General features: G+C 29.6%; 3 protein-coding genes across 3 annotated transcripts; 2 read left to right on the top strand and 1 right to left on the bottom strand.

Annotated features, from left to right (window-relative positions):
• Positions 1–1,877: 1,877 nt before the first annotated feature.
• Positions 1,878–2,757, top strand: LOC124419843. Its single transcript, XM_046950638.1, has 3 exons — positions 1,878–2,073; positions 2,133–2,462; positions 2,746–2,757. Exons 1-3 carry the CDS (start codon positions 1,915–1,917, stop codon positions 2,755–2,757), a joined length of 501 nt encoding a protein of 166 aa, XP_046806594.1. The 5' UTR covers positions 1,878–1,914.
• A 681-nt stretch (positions 2,758–3,438) lies between these two features.
• Positions 3,439–4,046, top strand: LOC111674604 (larval cuticle protein A2B-like). Its single transcript, XM_023435259.2, has 2 exons — positions 3,439–3,498; positions 3,558–4,046. Exons 1-2 carry the CDS (start codon positions 3,487–3,489, stop codon positions 4,044–4,046), a joined length of 501 nt encoding a protein of 166 aa, XP_023291027.2. The 5' UTR covers positions 3,439–3,486.
• Positions 4,047–17,150: 13,104 nt separating this feature from the next.
• On the bottom strand, positions 17,151–17,899 carry LOC111674577 (larval cuticle protein A2B-like). Its single transcript, XM_023435222.2, has 2 exons — positions 17,804–17,899; positions 17,151–17,722 (listed from the first exon to the last, which is right to left on the bottom strand). The coding sequence occupies exons 1-2, from the start codon at positions 17,813–17,815 to the stop codon at positions 17,252–17,254; spliced, it is 483 nt and encodes a 160-aa protein (XP_023290990.2). The 5' UTR covers positions 17,816–17,899; the 3' UTR covers positions 17,151–17,251.
• Positions 17,900–18,648: the final 749 nt, after the last annotated feature.

Here is an 18,648-nt window from a genome sequence, read left to right as displayed (position 1 = left end):
ATTATATGGTGACATTCAACCTAGAAGCCATTGGTTATAAAAAGAATGATTCCACTATATTGAATGGCGTTTCTTCGAGGCATGCTTTCACAATATATTGAAAACTTAAAATGTATAACAGCTGATATCTAAAACAATATATAGAAGACAAGTTTCCCCGAAAATTTTTGACCCTAGTATTATAAAAATGGACTTGAGTTCCAGTAAATTGAATTAGCGATAGAAGAATGATTCCAATAATATATCTTGGAACGTTTAAATACAGATTATTGTAATAAAAAATAATATTTTTAGATGCCCCAAGGGGTATATTAAATCCCAATAACAAATTTTGGTTTTATCTCTGGGAAAAAGGAGAAAAAATATAAATATTGCCGCCATTTTAATGATATTACATAAAAAGACGGTACAAATACCCCAAAATTGTGGACCAAATGATCCAAAATTATATCGATTCGTTTGATAGTTACCCCTTAAAAAAATTTTAGCAAAAAAGCCATTCGATTCTAAGTTTTGTGTTTCGTATAATATAGTCAAATATGAAATACAGAAAAAAAATCGTATACTTTTGTGAGGTAATTTTATGGACTTTTTTTTAATAAAGCTAAATTAATTTAAGTAAATGTGAATTTTTAAAGTTTTAAAAAGCGTAATATCAAAGCTAAGGACTGTCTAGAGAATTTAACAAATTTATTTATTAATTTTTTATACAAAATATGTTATTAAATTTGGTTTCTTTTCATATTATACCTAAATTCGAATACTTATGAGAGACACTGTATGCAAATTTGTACATTTTGGATTTAATTGCCATCAGTGCTTTTGTAAGCTAGTTATCTGCGTTATTGTAACTTATATGGGTGCTAGGTTAAATCGTAGACAGATATTGCCCATTTTCAGTACTAAACAAAAAAATATTTCAACTATCTTGTTCGTCATATTGTGTTTTTAACAGACAGGCAGGCGGATGGACGACTAGATCGTTTTAGAATCTAATAAGGGTCCGATATTTCGATATGTTACAAAAGGAATGACAAAACAATACACCCCTCATCCTTTTGATGATGGGTATAAAACATGTTAGTACCTGATTAAATGCACTTTAAAATATACTGATAAATTTAAAATTGGTTGAGATTGAGCTATGTTACTGACGTATAAGTGCATTAATGTACGCAAACCCGTTTTTACCCGTATCTTAAGATTTTGGGGGTATTTTTTACTTATATTTTATTTAATTATTCGAATGAAAACTTTTATTCGTTATTCGTTCCAATAATCGAACAATTTTTAACATTTAGTCGACTACTCGAATAAAATTTTAAACATGAATAATTGACAAACCTAGTTCTATATGAAACTGTTAATAGTTTTCTGTTAATCATAAACATGTAATACAATTTCCTGGGTAATTTCGAAATTTTGTTTATATCCCCGAAATTCATAAGTGGATTTTGCTGATTTCAAAATGGGGTTTCATAATCATTTTTATCACTTTTTATTCACTCCGTTTCGAAATTTAAATTTTATTTAACTTTTTGTTGAAATCTTATCACTGTATGTCTGTGGAAAATTAGCACTTCTATGCGTTCTTAAAAGAAATCAAATACATATCTATATCCAAATTATATGATTCTATGTATGTATATGTATTAATAAGCTATTAAATATATTTTTGTCAACAAAAACATCATATACATTATTTGTGCTTGTTATCTTAATTGTTTTACAATAAACAATCCAAAAGATTATATGACGTAAAGTATCATTTAACTCTGGGCCTGTCTTCTTCTATTTAGTAATATTCTTATCACCGATGAGTAGACCAAAATATAATTGTAACATTGAATTGAATATTTATAAATATTGAGATGAAAGACAGTCAAGTATAATAGTCGATTTTAAACAGTCACCATGACAAGTCGATTGCGTTCTAAGCAGGCAATAACCACATTTAATAAAGAAACCAAAATTTGGCATGGAGAACGTGCAGATCATGTTTTTGGGGCTCATGACTCCATTGGATCAGTTGCTATATCGTCACTGCTAAACGATCCTGATCATATAACTCAGGTAATTAATAAGAACGATGGATATAGTGGCTTTAATACTTGAAAATTGTATTGTTGTAGATTTGTTATCCCAGCGGTAAAGAATACACAAATCAGGAAATAGCTACACTCTCAATACGAATTGCCCTTAATTTACAAAAACTTAACTTAGCGCAACGGGATGTTATAGGTTTGTGTGCTGCTAACAGTGATTTTGTAGCACCTTTAACCTTTGGTGCTCTGTTATGTGGTCTAAGTATTAGTACTCTTGATCCCAGTTTTGATAGAAAAGGAATTGCTCATGTCTATTCCATAACAAAACCCAAAATAATGTTTTGTGATGGTGATAATTATAAAAGTGTAAAGTCTGCTCTAGAGGAATGTAATCTTTGCGATACAATAATATATACTGTTAGATCCAGAATATATATACTTTATAGGGTCGGAAAATTATATTATAGAAATTACAAACGGAATGACAAACTTATATATACCCTTCTCACGAAGGTGAAGGGTATATAAAAAAGATGATTGAGTTACCACCTATTTTATGGCATACGATTTTAAATATTTTGGATTTAATGTTATCCGATCGGGAGCTGGACACTTTTCAAAAAAATATCGAAATATTTTAAGTCTATGAAGGGCCGCTAGTGATTTAAACTAGTTACACAAAAATCTTTTTAACAAACAGCATCAGGGTTAATTAATTTGCAATACAAAAAACCATGGCGGTGATGTGAAGTAACGTTACCCCTGATCGTGTATGAACATTTCATTCAGATAAAATAGATTAATGTCATGATCGTAAGTGATTGTAAAAATAATTCATTTTAAACCTACGCAGCATGTAAACGATAATTCTTCACCATAAAATTAATAATAAACACGCATTATTATGGTATGAAACAAACAACATAATGCTGATTTAGCTAAAATTTGCCAAAATATACTACATACACGAAACTTACATTTGGCAAATGACATTAATCTGTAGCCAGAAAACAAGTTGCACAATTTCGAATTATATAAGCACATATTTCTTTTTTATTTATTCTTTATTTACTTTATTTATTACTGAACGAATTATGTTCATGAATGAGAAACAATAAAATAGATTTAAATAAATGATTTCAAACAAAACGCTAAAAATATGAAAGTGACAAAAACCAAACGAAAGACAAATATTGGAAAGTAATTTAATTCGAATGTATGTTATTGTTTATTTGTTGAAATAATGGGTGCATAGATTTATATTGAAATAAGTATGTATGCAAATATGTAACATGATATTTCTGATATGTACATATTGTACATAATTAAAAATTTAGATAATTTACTATAAATATCAAATTAAATTTAAATATTAATCATACAAATTCAAAACATTAAACAATTCATAACAACTTCTCCAATCCAAATTTAAAATCGTAAAATGGCATTCAAGGTAATAAAAGGATTCAAAGTCTTTAAAGAGTTACAAATTTTAATATTTTGTTTAAATAGTTAGTTGCAGTATTTGCTGTTATTGCTGTCGCCAGTGCTGGAGTTGTTCCTGTAGCTCAAGTTTATCAACCAGCTCCCGCACCTACTACTGTGGTCAAATCATTTGCTCCTGTAGCTTACGCTCACCCACAACCCATTTTGGCCAAACATCATGATGAACAATACGATCCACATCGTCAATACAAATTCGCCTACGAAATTAACGATGAACATACAGGTGATAATCACAGCCACCAAGAAGAACGTGATGGAGATATAGTTCATGGTAAATATTCCCTGATCGATGCTGATGGTTTCAGACGTGTGGTCCAATATTCGGTTGATCCTCACAGTGGTTTTAATGCTGTCGTCAATCGTATTCCTTTAGATCAACATGTTAAGACTGTCGTGAAACAAGTATCTGCTCCTGTTCATTATGTTGCATCAGCACCTACCAAAACTGTTGTCAAACAATATCCAGTTCCAGTAGCTTATCATCAACATCATTAAATGCCATTTTATTAAGGATTGTTGTTATTTTTTATTGTTAAATTTTAAAAATAAATTGTTGCATATTAAAAAAAAAAAATATTTTCATATTAGAGTTTTTAAATTTTAAAACTGTAAATTTTACTGTTGAACATATAATCACTTGAGAGTTTATTGCTACATTATTGCACCAAAAAAACAAGTATGAATTTATAGTCGGACATTGCCGACCATATGATACCCTACACCAGTCAGTATGTTAAAATTGTGGATTTTTTTGAAATAAAGCATTTGATTTGTTTTATTGTGGAATATTTTTACTTATTGTTGACAAAAAAAGAGATTTTCTGCAAGAGGGCTCATACGGGAGAAGGGGTAAATATGGGCCTATCCTTATACATTTTGGTAGATGAATTAACGTCTACTTTAAAGTCATTTATGTAGATTTTAATCGTTTTATTAGTAATTATAAGTTAATTTTGACCTACAAGTCATTATCTGAAGGGGAGTTTGTATGGGGGCTAGGGTCAAATGAGGCCCGATCACTATAAAAATTAGTATTGATTTATTGCTCTATAAAACTAATTTTTGTTGACATTATAATACATTTTACGTAATTATGACCCAAAAGGACCGATTCGGGGGGTACGGTTGTATGGGGGCTAGGAGAAATAATGGACCAATTTCAGACAGACGGACATAGCTAAATCGACTCAGAAAGTGATTCTGAGGTGATTGGTATACTTTAAGGTGGGTCTAGGACCAATATTTTTGGTGTTACAAACTTCAGCACAAACGCATAATACCCTCCCCACTATAGTGGTGTAGGGTATAATTATAATCAAAATATGGTATTCTGCATAAACTGCTATCAATTCTTAAGCAAATCTAGAAACAATTAAAGAATCAGTCTGTTATTGGCCACAATTTTTATACATATAACAAATTTCGAAAAAATTGTATACATAACATGGGTAATAATCAAAAATTCTGGATTTAAGTTAAATTACTACAGGTCCGAAAGGGCATATAGAGTTAATTAAAATCTTAAACAAATATTTTTCACGATGATCAATTTTAATTCAGTTTCAATTTCACTAAATTAACTTCTATAAAAATATCTGACTGAAAATAATCAATAATAATTTTCTTACACAACAATTTTTTAAGCGAATAAAATTCAATTAAGTTTTGTAAAAATTGAATTAAATGGGAGCGAATAAAACATACATATTAACACATAAAACGTAATATATTAAAATTAATGTTTATGATGATTTATTTTGAAGATTTCAATTATGGTAACATTTTGGCAAAAATATAAACAGTAAATACCACAAGTGATCATCAACTTCAGTTAAGGTCACTTCAGCTCAAATTCTTAACTGTTGCATTCATACATAATAATCCAGCGACTACAAAGATGGTGAGTTGATAAAATCAGCATACCTGGAGGATGGTCGAAACATACATATATACGTATATATGTATGTACATAAGTCAACGAACACTCTTACTGGAATCTTTTACGACACCAAAAGTAAGATTACTTCTTATTCAAGATCAGGTGGTTTCTGCAGCAACTGGGTGTAATAGGTGTAATAGCCCAGGAAAATTAGAGAAAATTTAGAAAATAACAAGATTTTTAATGGGGAGTTTAACACCACAAATTTCGTATATGTTGAAAACTGTTAAATAATTCAAATTTTTCATAGATAGATAGAAATTGGCGAACTTTCAATAATTTCCTTGTGGTTAGAATTTTTAAACTCGTTAAATGGGTTTTTTATTTTTTCTATAGAGTGAAACAAAACATATTGTATATCTCAAGGCATTAGAATAAAAATTATTTCTTAAGAATAAAAGTATATATTAAATTTTAGCAAGGAATAAATTAATAAATCATTAATCCCAGGAAAAATTGTATTAGTTCTACAACTAGTTCTAGAACACATGATTTTAGCCTGAACTCGTTCTAGTTTGGCGTTGAGACCAATGATTTTTGTTTGAAATTGTCACCTTCGGAACTGGTTCTGAGGAAGTGTTATGGAGTCGACATTCGTTCTTTGGAACGCTTCTGGAACTAGTTCTTTAATCAATGATTTTCGTTTGAATTTGTCAACCTCGCAACTAGTTCTAGGGAAGCTGTAGAGAACGTATAAACAAATATTTCTTTTTTAGCGTTTTTGTTTCAAATTATTAAGATTAGGAGCAATTTTTAGAAACTGTTGATTAATTTTTACTATTGTACCAATTTTATTTACAAAACTTACATACACATACAATTTAATATAATTCTTCCGCACCTCTAATCTTTTGAAATATTTTCTGTAAGGATATACGTTACAAGCTAACTTTCGCTTCTCTCGGTACCATTGAATTAGTGGGCTCTTTAATATCTTGTAGTTCAGTGGAATGCAAAAATATACATTTGAACGCGTTTTCTATTTCCATAAAAATATGTTTATACATTTTTAATTTTTTGACATTTTTATCAATTGATTCCAAGAAGTTGTTTCGTCTTTCCATTAAACTAGTGTAGTAGCAATGTATAACTAGTTTCAAAGAACTAGTTCCTTAAAAACTATTTCGAAGTATTTAAGAACCACAACAATATTCTAAAGAACAGGTTCCAGAAGTAATGGCGACACTACTAGTTCCAAGGCTGTTGAAGAATCTGAAGTGGTTCTGTTTTCACTCGTTCTAGAACTAGTAGTTTTTAGAACAAGTTCCATAATTTTTCCTGGGATGTATTTTTTTAATTTCATTTATTTATTTCCAAAATAAATCTAGCCTATTGGCCATAATCGGTTACAAATTTCTACTTAAAAAAATTATACTTAAAAACATATTTCAGAATTTAAATGAAATATATTGTCATCAAGAGAAATTATAATAAAACTTTAAGAAAAATTTTATAATTTAGTAACTAAGTAAATAATTTTTTCAATATTATGTATTTAATTTAGATTGGGGTAGCGAAGCACACCGGGTATTAGCTAGTTTCACACAAAAGGAGCGAGCGGCGAATTAAAATTAGGTGACTGTCGACAGGCACATTTTTTGACGTTTATAAGAAAAAATCAAGGCAAAATGATGTTTTGTTTAAAATTATTTTTTTATGAAATAAAAAGGAAAGTTTCAGATATATATATACTTAAGCTATTTATTGTTGAATTGTGGACAGTTAAGCCAAATTTTGAACTGGGCTTTTTAAAGGAGCTAGAGTAAAATTAGGCCCTAAATTATAAATTTAATCAGGGTCATCAAGGCCATTATGGAACTTGGTTTTGCAGCCTTTTATCGTATATTAATATCACTTGCATGGGGGCTAGGTGAAATAATGGGCCGGTGTTAACCATTTTCAATAGGCTTCGTCCCCGGGGCAATCATGTGCTGAATTTCATTGAAATTTTTTTAAAAATTGCACTATGAAATGAACTAGAGCAACTTCTTCTAGATTGGTAGAGCGGGGGGAAAACAATGGAGCAATCTAAAAGAAGTTTTTAATAATTATATTAACTCTCGTCCAAATTATTATAATTATATGCAGTTGCGGGAGAAAAGGAAAAGAAAGAAATTGAAAGAAATAGGTAAATAATATTTCTTTCAATTCTATAAGAGAGTAAGGGTTTTGGGGAATGAGGAAACTCACCTTTTGTTCTGCCGGGCTAAAAGAAGTAAATTTGGTTTCTTTGTATATTTTTTATTTTGTTCACAGCACTGAGATTAAAGAGCGGGAGAGATATTTTAATGTTTTCACAATGACTGATGAATTACAAGACGGACAGACAGACGAACGGACATAGATAAATCAACTCAGAAAATGATTCTAAGCCAAATTTTCTGTGTTAGGTCTTTTGACACGAAATTACCTGGTGTGAATGACGATATTAGACCCCAAGACAAAGATCAGTACCAACATTCATTAAGCTCAATTTGCTGATTTTTTGACTAATTTTTCTGGGGTATAAAGCACCGATGATACAAACAGTCGCAACGAAACGTCATGTAATTTAAAATATAATTTTATCTTTATTTCCCTTCGCTACTTTAAAAAGTCTTGAACATTTAAAATAAAAACAAGTAAGAGTGCTGTATTCGGATGTGCCGAATCTTATATACCCTTCACCATAGTATATTTTAAACATATTATTTTTATACATTTTTCCCGACTACATTAATATTACACCAAGAGCAAAGCAAAATGAACAACAACAACGCTAAACGAAATAAAAAACAAAATACACAAGGCATCTAAACCAACAGACATTTAAACATAACGAAAAACACAAAAAAACAAAATAAACAACGCAATAGCACCAAACTACATCCAAATATACGAACAGAATTCACAAAAACAAAACAAAAAATTACACAATGACGCCAACAGCATCCAAACATACAAAACGAAATACATAGCTGAAAAATCAAATACATATACACACACGTGTACATCTTTTTCTAATATACAGTGTTGCTGTTGCATATTTAACAAAGCATGAAAAAATATGAAATTTTTTGATGAAATTTTTAGAGGTTGTCTCGGATTTTTGCTCATATATCCGTTATTTACCGACCGATTTTGCTGATTTTAAATAGCGATCTTCTCGAAACTGATTTCAACAGACAGACGGACATGGTTTAATCGACTCCGCTATCTATAAGGATCCATAATATATATAATTTATAGAGTCGGAAAATTATATTATAGTAATTACAAACGGAATGACAAACTTATATAACCCTTCTCACGAAGGTGAAGGGTATAAAAACTGCAGCCACTGCATAAAAACAATACATTTTATAGTGTGTAGTTTCAACGTTGCTGCCGCTTTAAATCTTTGAAGCAATCGAACTAAATATGAAAATAACACAGGAACAGCACTCTCGTACGCGAACAAGTAAAAAAATCCCCAAGACATTGGACAATAAAAATCAATGAATGGGCAAATAATGAATATTGCTCTCATTATTAATATGAATTACTTACATCCATACATAAGTTTGTATGAATTTTTACATTGACCTTAACAGTTAATTTTTCGAATATTTGATTTTTTCGTTTGAATAATTTTACATCTATCAGATGGTTGAATGGCACTCGCCTGAATTTTTATCGTTATTATATTTTACGTGGTCTGTATTGGATGTAGATTTTATTCAAAAGAATTATATACTAAACGGTGGTATTCGAGACCTAGAAGTAAATATGAAACAATACCCGATCATACGTTACCCTACACCCTTACATCATATTAATATAGAGGGTATGTCTTGTAATCAGTGTTGCCAATTTAGCACTTTTAGTGTTAGACTTAGCACTTTTTAAACTCATATAGCACCCAAAAAAATTTTTCAAATATTTTTTGGTACTTTTTAGCACTATTTATAATTTATTCTACTTATTTTGTTTTCGTCAATTTTAATTGTCTTTTCTGTAAAAATATGTACAACTTAAAAAAAGATTTAACCGGTTATTTGTAGAATTATCGATTCGTATACCAATGAAAATATTGAATGCTCTGTATAGATTGCATTCATGTTCATTTTAAAAAACCTTTAAGCTTAAATGCTGTACATATTCGATCGTCTGTTTTTTTCTGTTGTTTTACGTGCTGTTCTCTGTTTTTGGCAACTGAGTGTTAAGGTCAAAGTCAACCTTTATTTTTATGTTGTTTTCAATATTCGTACGTATGTATCTATGTATGTACATACGATCATAATAATGTAATTTTTTCATGTTGTTGGCAATTACCGTTTTATTGTTTTGCATTTGTTGCTAAGAAAAAATCCAGCGTAGACTTTTCAAAAACATAACACTCCCAAAATACGATATATTATCCGTAAGTAGATACGCATTTTTCTATTACCCTACACATAAGTTGTTTTGTAGATAATGTTTGTAACTTTTTAAATAAAATTATAACTAAAAGAATTCGTGGTTCAAGATTTTATATATTACATATATATCTTTAGCTCAGAAAAATAACACATCATATTAATTTGAAAAAAAATCAGACTTGATCGGATGGATACAAACAACTAATATGAAATAATTTGCTAAAAACAGGTTAAACTATATTATGGCGGTACTAACAGAGGACCATCGTTAGTTTTGTGTTATTTTTGTTCTTGGAACATAATAAAATTGACATGTGCACGCACTATATTCTAATAATTAAACAAACTCTCTGAAAAGGACTTAACATTATTAACAATAAGTCTGTTCATTAAGTTTTATTTTTCAGAAATTTGTTTTTCCTCCATAAATTGCTTTAATAAATCGGAAACAAAGAAAATATTTGAGATAAATGCTTTATTAAATTAATCAAATTTAATATTAATAGCTGGTGTAGGGTTTCATATAATCGGTCACTTACTTGTTATATTATGGCTTTAAAAACTCCGTTGTAATTGACTTACAATTCATTCAATCACCAATACGTATGTACATAAATTGATTCCAAATAGTGGCGTAGTAATCAATTAAATTCGAGGGCTTCCCATACGTCTCTATGTTATGTGTCTATTTACTCATGTGTATTTTAAACGTAATGCGACAGGTGTGAATAGTAATTATTCGTATTCTAATTTTATACAGAGTGTAGCTTTTAATTTGATATTGTGAAATGATTTTACTTTATTATAAGAGGGAAACCGGTAAAATTAGTGTTTTTTTAATACATATTGGCAATATAATAACATACATCGTAAATTTTATTATGGACTGAATGAATCAGCCTTGTCTTGTTATCATTTAGAAACATAAAATTAATCATGTAGGGCCCGGATTTAGTGAAAATTTATAAATGTCATCTTTTCTGTTCTCCAAAAGGTATTTTCGGAATTTTCTAAAATATTGAACCTAGAAACATGCAATTTAATTTATTTTGACAGTTTAAAAAAAATATTACACCAGTTCTTGAAAAATATAAAGAATTTCGCCTTAAATAAAATATAAAATTAGAAAATAAGTGTAGTGAAGTGCGGTAAAAATGATCCACAACTTAGAAAAACGAAAACAAAATTCAGAGGAAAAAATATAAACATGGAGTGAACAGTGGACAAATGTAGTCAATATTAATATTAAAAAAAACGAGTGAATACGAGTGAATACTTGTACTTGTGCTATTTTTAAATGTAGTTTTTTTTGCTTTTTAGTATTTAAAATATTATTAAATATTTTTTTACAAAAGAAATTACAATAAGTAAATTTATGAAAAGAATGGTTACTATCTATTAATCTTTAAATAAAAATAATAAATTGTCCCACTATTATATTTATAACTGAAAATTATTAACCAATAACAGATTGTGTGACGTCAGAGCTCCTATATACACAGAAAGTTTTATTTATGTTCGCCTGCCGACGTAATCTTTAGTTTATCATTCTTGGTATTATGTATGTAGAGCCCGGATTAAATGAGAATCCATAAAAGGGGACTTTTTGATACATTTTCGTTTTTCAAAAATTATATTAAATTAATAATTTAAAACCTCAAAATTAGCATGTAGAGCACTGAGAACCTACAAAAGGGAACTTTGTGGCTTTTTTCGTGCTATGTGCTTCAAAAGGTACTTTTTGGGTTTAAATAAAACTTCCTACGGGCCCTACATACCCTGATTACAATATCTTATTGCTTATTAGTGCACTTATTTAAAACACCATTTTTAAGGCATATTATTGATTTCCCTAGTGATAAATAGCTTAGACCATCCCATCCGTAATCTCATATACAAAATTTTTACAGATCAAATTACTTTTGTGCTCGCATAAAGGTAGCTTTACTCTGCTTCACCCTGTAAACCATTCAGCACGTACACGCAGAATCGTGCCTTTGTATATTAGTCATATTTATGTCAAATTTCATTTTCTTTTAGCTTTGTTTCTTTCGATTTAAGTTTTACTTTTATTTCATTCGCTTGGCAGAGTGTCAATAACATTAAATCCCTTTTGTACTTACAGTAGCCCATTATTAGGCATAATTTAATTGTGTATTTTTTAATTTTAGGGGTCAGTTAACCGACCGGTTGTAATGTTAGTTTCTGTTGTAACCAACATAATTATACCCTACACCACTATAGTGGAAAGGGTATTATGCGTTTATGCTGAAGTTTGTAACACCCAAAAATATTGGTCCTGGACCCACCTTAAAGTATACCAATCCTCTCAGAATCACTTTCTGAGTCGATTTAGCTACAGTAGTTTTCCGATTTAACGAACCCATATGTTGTCAGGCCTGTTCGTAAAATTGAAAAGTTCGTTATATGCAGTACTAAGTAAAACGTGGGTTTTTGGTAGGAAAATAATTAAAAATAGGTACATAAAATATTTTTTAAATGTATTTTATAAAAATTAATTCTTTTTTAATAAAAATAGCTCAAAACACAAAATTCCGAATCTTATATACCCACCTTCAAACCATATTTGTGTCGAATTTAATCGCTGTATTTTTAATTCTGTCATGAGCTTTAAAGTTATTTCTCGAAGTTCATCTCTATACTCGTATTTTTAAGCGAGTAATGAGCGTTGATGTAATTTTCTTAAGGGGGCCTGATATGGAAGGTAAGGTCAATTATGGACCGATTCCCATAAAATTTGTTAGAGATATCGGTTAGTACTCGGCGTACTCGTATTGTTAAGCGAGTATTGAGCGTTAAAGTCATTATCTGAAGGACGGACGGACATAGCTACATCGAACTAAAATTTAATAAGAACCCAGAATGAGTTACAGTTTTGGGTATAAAAGCACCGCTTGCTACAACTTAGGTTATTTGTTATTTTTGATAAATGTATTTTATCTTAATTTAAATAATAATATTTATATTAGTTCGTTAAACAGAGTACAAAAAACAAGTTTTGTTCGTTATTTAAGGTAGTCAATAGGAAAAATTAGCTTGTTCGTTAAATGCGATGTTCGTAGAATTGAATGGTCGTTAAATCGGAAAACTGCTGTTGTCCGTTTGTCCGTCCGTCCGCTCGTCCGTCTGTCTGTGTGTCCATGTAAACCTTGTGCGCACGCTACAGGTCGCAATTTTCAAGATAATTTGATGAAATTTGGCAAATACTCTTCTTTTGGTTCAGGGACGAACGCCCCAAATCGGGGGTACGTTAAATGTTTGCGTTAAATGTTGCGTTAAATGTTTTATAATATTAACAAAAATCAACAAAAATTAGTTTTATAGAACAATAAATGACAATACTAATTTTAATAGAGATCGGGCCTCATTTGACCCTAGCCCCCATACAAGGATAGGCCCATATTTACCCCTTCTCCCCTATGAGCCCTCTTGTAGAAAATCTGTTTTTTGTCAACAATAAGTAAAAAAATCACAATAAAACAAATTAAATGCTTTATCTAAAAAAATCCACAATTTTAACATACTGACTGGTGTATGTTCATACTTGTTTTTTTAAATAACTTGTGTAAAGTTTCACTTTTGCCAAAGTTCGGTGCATTGTAAAAAATATTTTACTGAGTAACCAAAATACTGTACATATGTATGTTAATATTTCAATTGCTAAGAATAACTCACGCGTACCATAGGTTGTACCTTTTTTATATTTTGATTTTCTGACGTACACGACCTTCACAATCATTTAAAGCGAGAGTATTTTTTATTATTTTGCTTGTAATACTTTTTAATTCATTTTTTATAACTATTCTTAATAGGCTTTTTGGGAAATACTAACAAACACATTAATGGGAAAAATAATGGACATATAAAAATTCCCAAAACAACAGTAATAAACTAGCAACGATAGTATTTATTTCAAATGTTAATAAAAACATGACTAAAAACATATGAAAATAATTATTAAGCAGAAATTTATGATAACGTCTATTTGTATATGTATTTTAATCTTTAACTTTGCAAGTACTGTACGACGTTTAAGTCACCTGTAGAGATGTGTGTAAAAGGTTTTCTGCATTCTTTGTAAAAACCCAATTTTTATGTCTAAGCACAATTTGTCGAGTCATACATACATATGCAAGACAATCGTAGATAGATGGGCGTTTAAAACGGATTATAAAAAAATATTTGTGTAACAGTTTAATAGCGCATGCTTTAGTATGTAAAATCTCAATGAAATTATATAATTACATACATACATATGTATGTATATGAGTGTATGTATGTATGAGTAGCCTTATTTGTATATGGTTCTTTAAAATTAAAAATTAAACTTTAAAAAAATTACAAACACCTACCTGATTAAAAAAAATTAAAAGGAAAAAGACAATAATTTTACTTAAATGCACTTAAATACATTATAGCCATCTAAAAGGTTCTTCGAATTTTTTAGGCATTTGAAAGACTTTTCGTTCGTTTTTTACATTTCCTTAAGCTTACATTAGTTGGCGCTAAAACTAAATTAAATAAAAAACGCTAAAATTGCAAAAAAAAAAATATATAAATATTTTAAAAGTTCACAATAATAACTCAATTTAGAACAAACACAATAAATCTAATGACAATGTAATATTATGTTCGAAAGTTCAAACCACTGTTAGAAAAACTATGTTTGCTACCAAATATTATATTATTGCTTTAACTACTGCTCCAAACAATTGTCTGAAGTTGTAGCAGCAGCATTTGTTTCGTTTTATAATCGTTCGTTTTTAAAACTATTGCTACTTATAAATAAAAAAGTAAATCTCAAATATACTTAGCAGTAGTAATAAATTAGTAGCAGTAGAAATAGTTCCATTGAATAGTTAATTCAATAAGGAATTAATATTGCATCTTTATAATATGTAAATTAAATTGTAAAATTGAAGATATATTTTTAAGCTTCTGAAATATAAGCGAGATAATGACGGCCACTTATTATGCGTCGTAGTACATGCCTCCAATGGTTATCTTCGTTTTAAAATACATAAACAGTAGACAAATACATATAACAATATTTGTATGTCATTAGGGCTCATACAATTATACATATTTTAGACTTCGTTAACTCAAGTGCAATTTTTTCAATATATTATTTTGAAAATGTAATATTGGAACTTTCATAAAGCGTTTCTGCGTTATTACGATTAAAACAAGTAGGAAAGTATAGTCGGGCATGGCCGACTATATAATACCCTACACCATGAGTATATTTTTACAATTTTTACTTTTATACAATTTTTATTTTTTTAAAGAAACTTTTATGTTGAATATTACCATAATTCCAAAATATTTAAGCCATTTATTGATAAAAAACTAAAATTTCTAAATGAGGCTTTATATAGGTCAAATATGGGCCGATCCTCGGTAAATTTGGGAAAAGGATATATTTCTAAATAACAGTTAGTTTTGTTGAGTTTCATTGCGATACAAATGGTTACAAGTCAATTTTAGACGTTTAAGTCATTTTTTGAAGGGGGGTTTGTATGGGGGCTAGGATCAAATATAGGCCGATCCTTACGAAAATCTGCAGTATCATTTATACTTATATAAAACTTATTTGTGCCAATTTTTAGAGAGATAACAGAATATTTGGCGTAATTATAGCATAAAAAGTTCAAATCGGGAGGTACGGTTGTATGGGGGCTAGGTGAACCATTTTCAATAGGCTTCGTCCTTGTGCCAAAAAACATGCTTGGTCCAAATTTCATCAAATTATCTTGAAAATTGCGGCCTGTACCTTGCGCACAAGGTTTACATGGACAGCCAGCCGGACAGACGGACGGACGGACGGACGGACGGACATGTCTTAATCGACTCAAAAAATGATTCTGAATCGATCGGTATACTTTAAGGTGGGTATTGGACCAATATTTTTGTATGTTACAAACATCAGCACAAACGTATAATACCCTCCCCACTATAGTGGTGTAGGGTATAAAAAGCACAAACTTATAAATATGTACATACATATGTATATAATTTTCACTCGATCTTTGTAATGATCATGAACTATTTATCCATTTCAGACAATTAACGAATTTTGGTATCAATTTTCAGAGCATATTTTTGCATATTTTGTTCTTAACAGCATATTTTGTATTTTACAGAATATTTTATTTATAATTGCATATTTTCGTTTTTTATGCCATATTTTATATAATTTTGTTTTTAATTAGTATAGATTTTTTAAATATTTTATTAGAGTTATTTTATAAAATTTTATTTAGAAAAAATCAAAACAAAACGTTTTTTATTCTTTCATTCATAAATTAAAACCCATTCTCTAAGAATTATTTCATATAGCGTTCGATTTGCTAATCATATAGCAAGTTAAATTATTTCTTGTTCGATTGTTTTGTAATAAAATATTATTTACATTTTAATTAAACTTATCCTTGGAAAGTATTAAAATTAAGTTTTATTTTATGATTCATTAACATTTGTATACCGGACACTACTATAGTAGGGAGGGTATCTAACGCACGCTGCAGATCGCTATTTTTTGAGATAATTTGATGAAATTTGTCATTAGGATGAAGTCGAAAACGATTAAAGCCCAGAACAGGGTTCTCGAGCTAATAATAAATTGTTTAAATATTTTGGCATAGGGTATCATATGTTCGGTCATTCTTACTTGTTTGTCTTTCGAATATATGTTCAATTTACAAAATATATTTTTAAAATTAATTCAGTGGAATGTAAAGCAAAAGAATTGAGCTTTCTAAATTACATAAGCCGGCAAAATTAAAAAGAAGTCGGAATCCACAGGACAAAGTTTACTTAAATTATCGTGACCTAAAAAATGAAAAACCTCGTTTTTACCATATTTAAGACGTTATAAAAGGGAGAAGATACCTTAATTTATAAAATGTGATTATGTGGTCCAAAAGTCCAATCTGTCGACTTTAAAATAAAGGTTTGACAAATTTAGACAAATAAGTTTGTCATAAATTAATGGCAAAATGGAGTTTTGAAATTTTCTAGTTTTTCTTTTTGGCTTTTAAATGACATAACGCATTTTACAAATGAAGGTGTCTTCCAGCTTAAATATACATAGAAAAAAGCGAGGGTTACATTCGGAAAATTATACATTTAAGTACATATTTGGTATATTTTTAGAGCTAATGTATAAAGACTTTAGAACATATTTTTCGTTGCCTGGTAATGACCAATTTCGGGTTGTTAAATATAATGCTAGCCATATCCCTATATATATAATTTTTTAAAGCAAAAATTAATATATTTTTTTAAATAAAATTAAACAATCATCACATTTTTATTAAAGTTCTTTAAATGTCAGTCGCAATCATTCCAAAATCAATTATCTAGTAAGCATAAGAGATAAGAGGAGATGCGAAGGTAGTTTTTACTACAGCTGGGCCAGCAACCAAGGGAGCAGCGACTTTGGCAACAGGGGCAGCGGCATAGGTGAAGGGAACGGCAGCAGGGGCGGCTACAACTGGAGCAGCTTTAACAACGGGAGCAGCAACAGCGGCTACCAAAGGTTCACGACGGACAACAGCGTTGAAACCATTGATGGGATCGGAAGTGTAGTCAACAATACGTCTGTAACCATCAGCGTCATTTAAAGAGTATTGACCTTGAACAAAACCACCATCACGAGTTTCAACAGCTGTCTTGGAGTCACCAGAGATGGCATCCTTAACATCATAACCGTAAGAGTATTGGGGATGAGGATCGTATTCTTCAACTTGGGCAACGGCGGCCAAAGGAGCAGCTGCGGGGATGACACCAGCGCTGGCAACAGCGAGGCAAGCAACGAAGAAAGTGATGAACTAGAATTTTACAAACAAAACATATATATTTTTAAGTCTAATCCTTTCATTTTGTTTTATACAAAATATTTTTAATCCCACCTTAAATGCCATTGTATATTATGTGTTAGAAATGCTCTAAATACCAAAAGTGGATTTGAACTGTATTAAATAGTAGTTAACTTTAGTCTTTTATATAAAATATTATAGTTTTCTATCAAAATGACCTAAATAAAAATACAAAAATTTTATGAGTGACAAAATACAATTTATAAAATACAAAAATCTGACCAAATACTAAAGCTAATGATAGTAAACGTTATTTGAATTTTAACTCATCCAATAGTTTTGTGGATTGTATTCACTCAGTTACATATAAAATAATAGACCACAACAACAAGAACTAAAAGTAAAAACAAATAGTTTTATATTTTAGACTTTAAATCAATATTACACATATTTTGTAAATGGCTCATTAAATATTTCAGGGGTATTTTAGAGGAGCAAATAAAATAATAATGTTTGACTAACATGTATTTATTTCACATAAAACAATTGTAATTATATTAAAATATTTTAAGGCGATTATTGAATGACATTATCAATATTATTTTAGAGACATGGGTTATCTTCAAGTTTCAAATAATTCTCATAATTTAATATATATATATATTTTATATCGATCATAGTGATTAATAAAACTTTATTAAACGTTAATTAAATCTGTACTAAATATGACCGAACCTCCCGATCGGGGCGGAACAACACCGCCTTTAACATTTGATAAAAATAAAAGGCTAACAATATTAACACCTGGTGAAAAATTTTTAATAATGGAAAGAATTGAAAGTACACAATCTCTTGTAAATGTATCCCCCTTTTTAATAAAAAAGGTGGTAGATGGTGTCTCAGGAGGTGAGATGCAACAGTGTAAGAAATTGCTCAAT

This window comes from Lucilia cuprina, chromosome 4 (assembly GCF_022045245.1).
Source record: "Lucilia cuprina isolate Lc7/37 chromosome 4, ASM2204524v1, whole genome shotgun sequence".
NCBI classification, from domain to species: Eukaryota; Metazoa; Arthropoda; class Insecta; order Diptera; family Calliphoridae; genus Lucilia; species Lucilia cuprina.
Note: the sequence above shows the minus strand (reverse complement) of the source record. Positions and strands in the feature narration are given on the sequence as shown.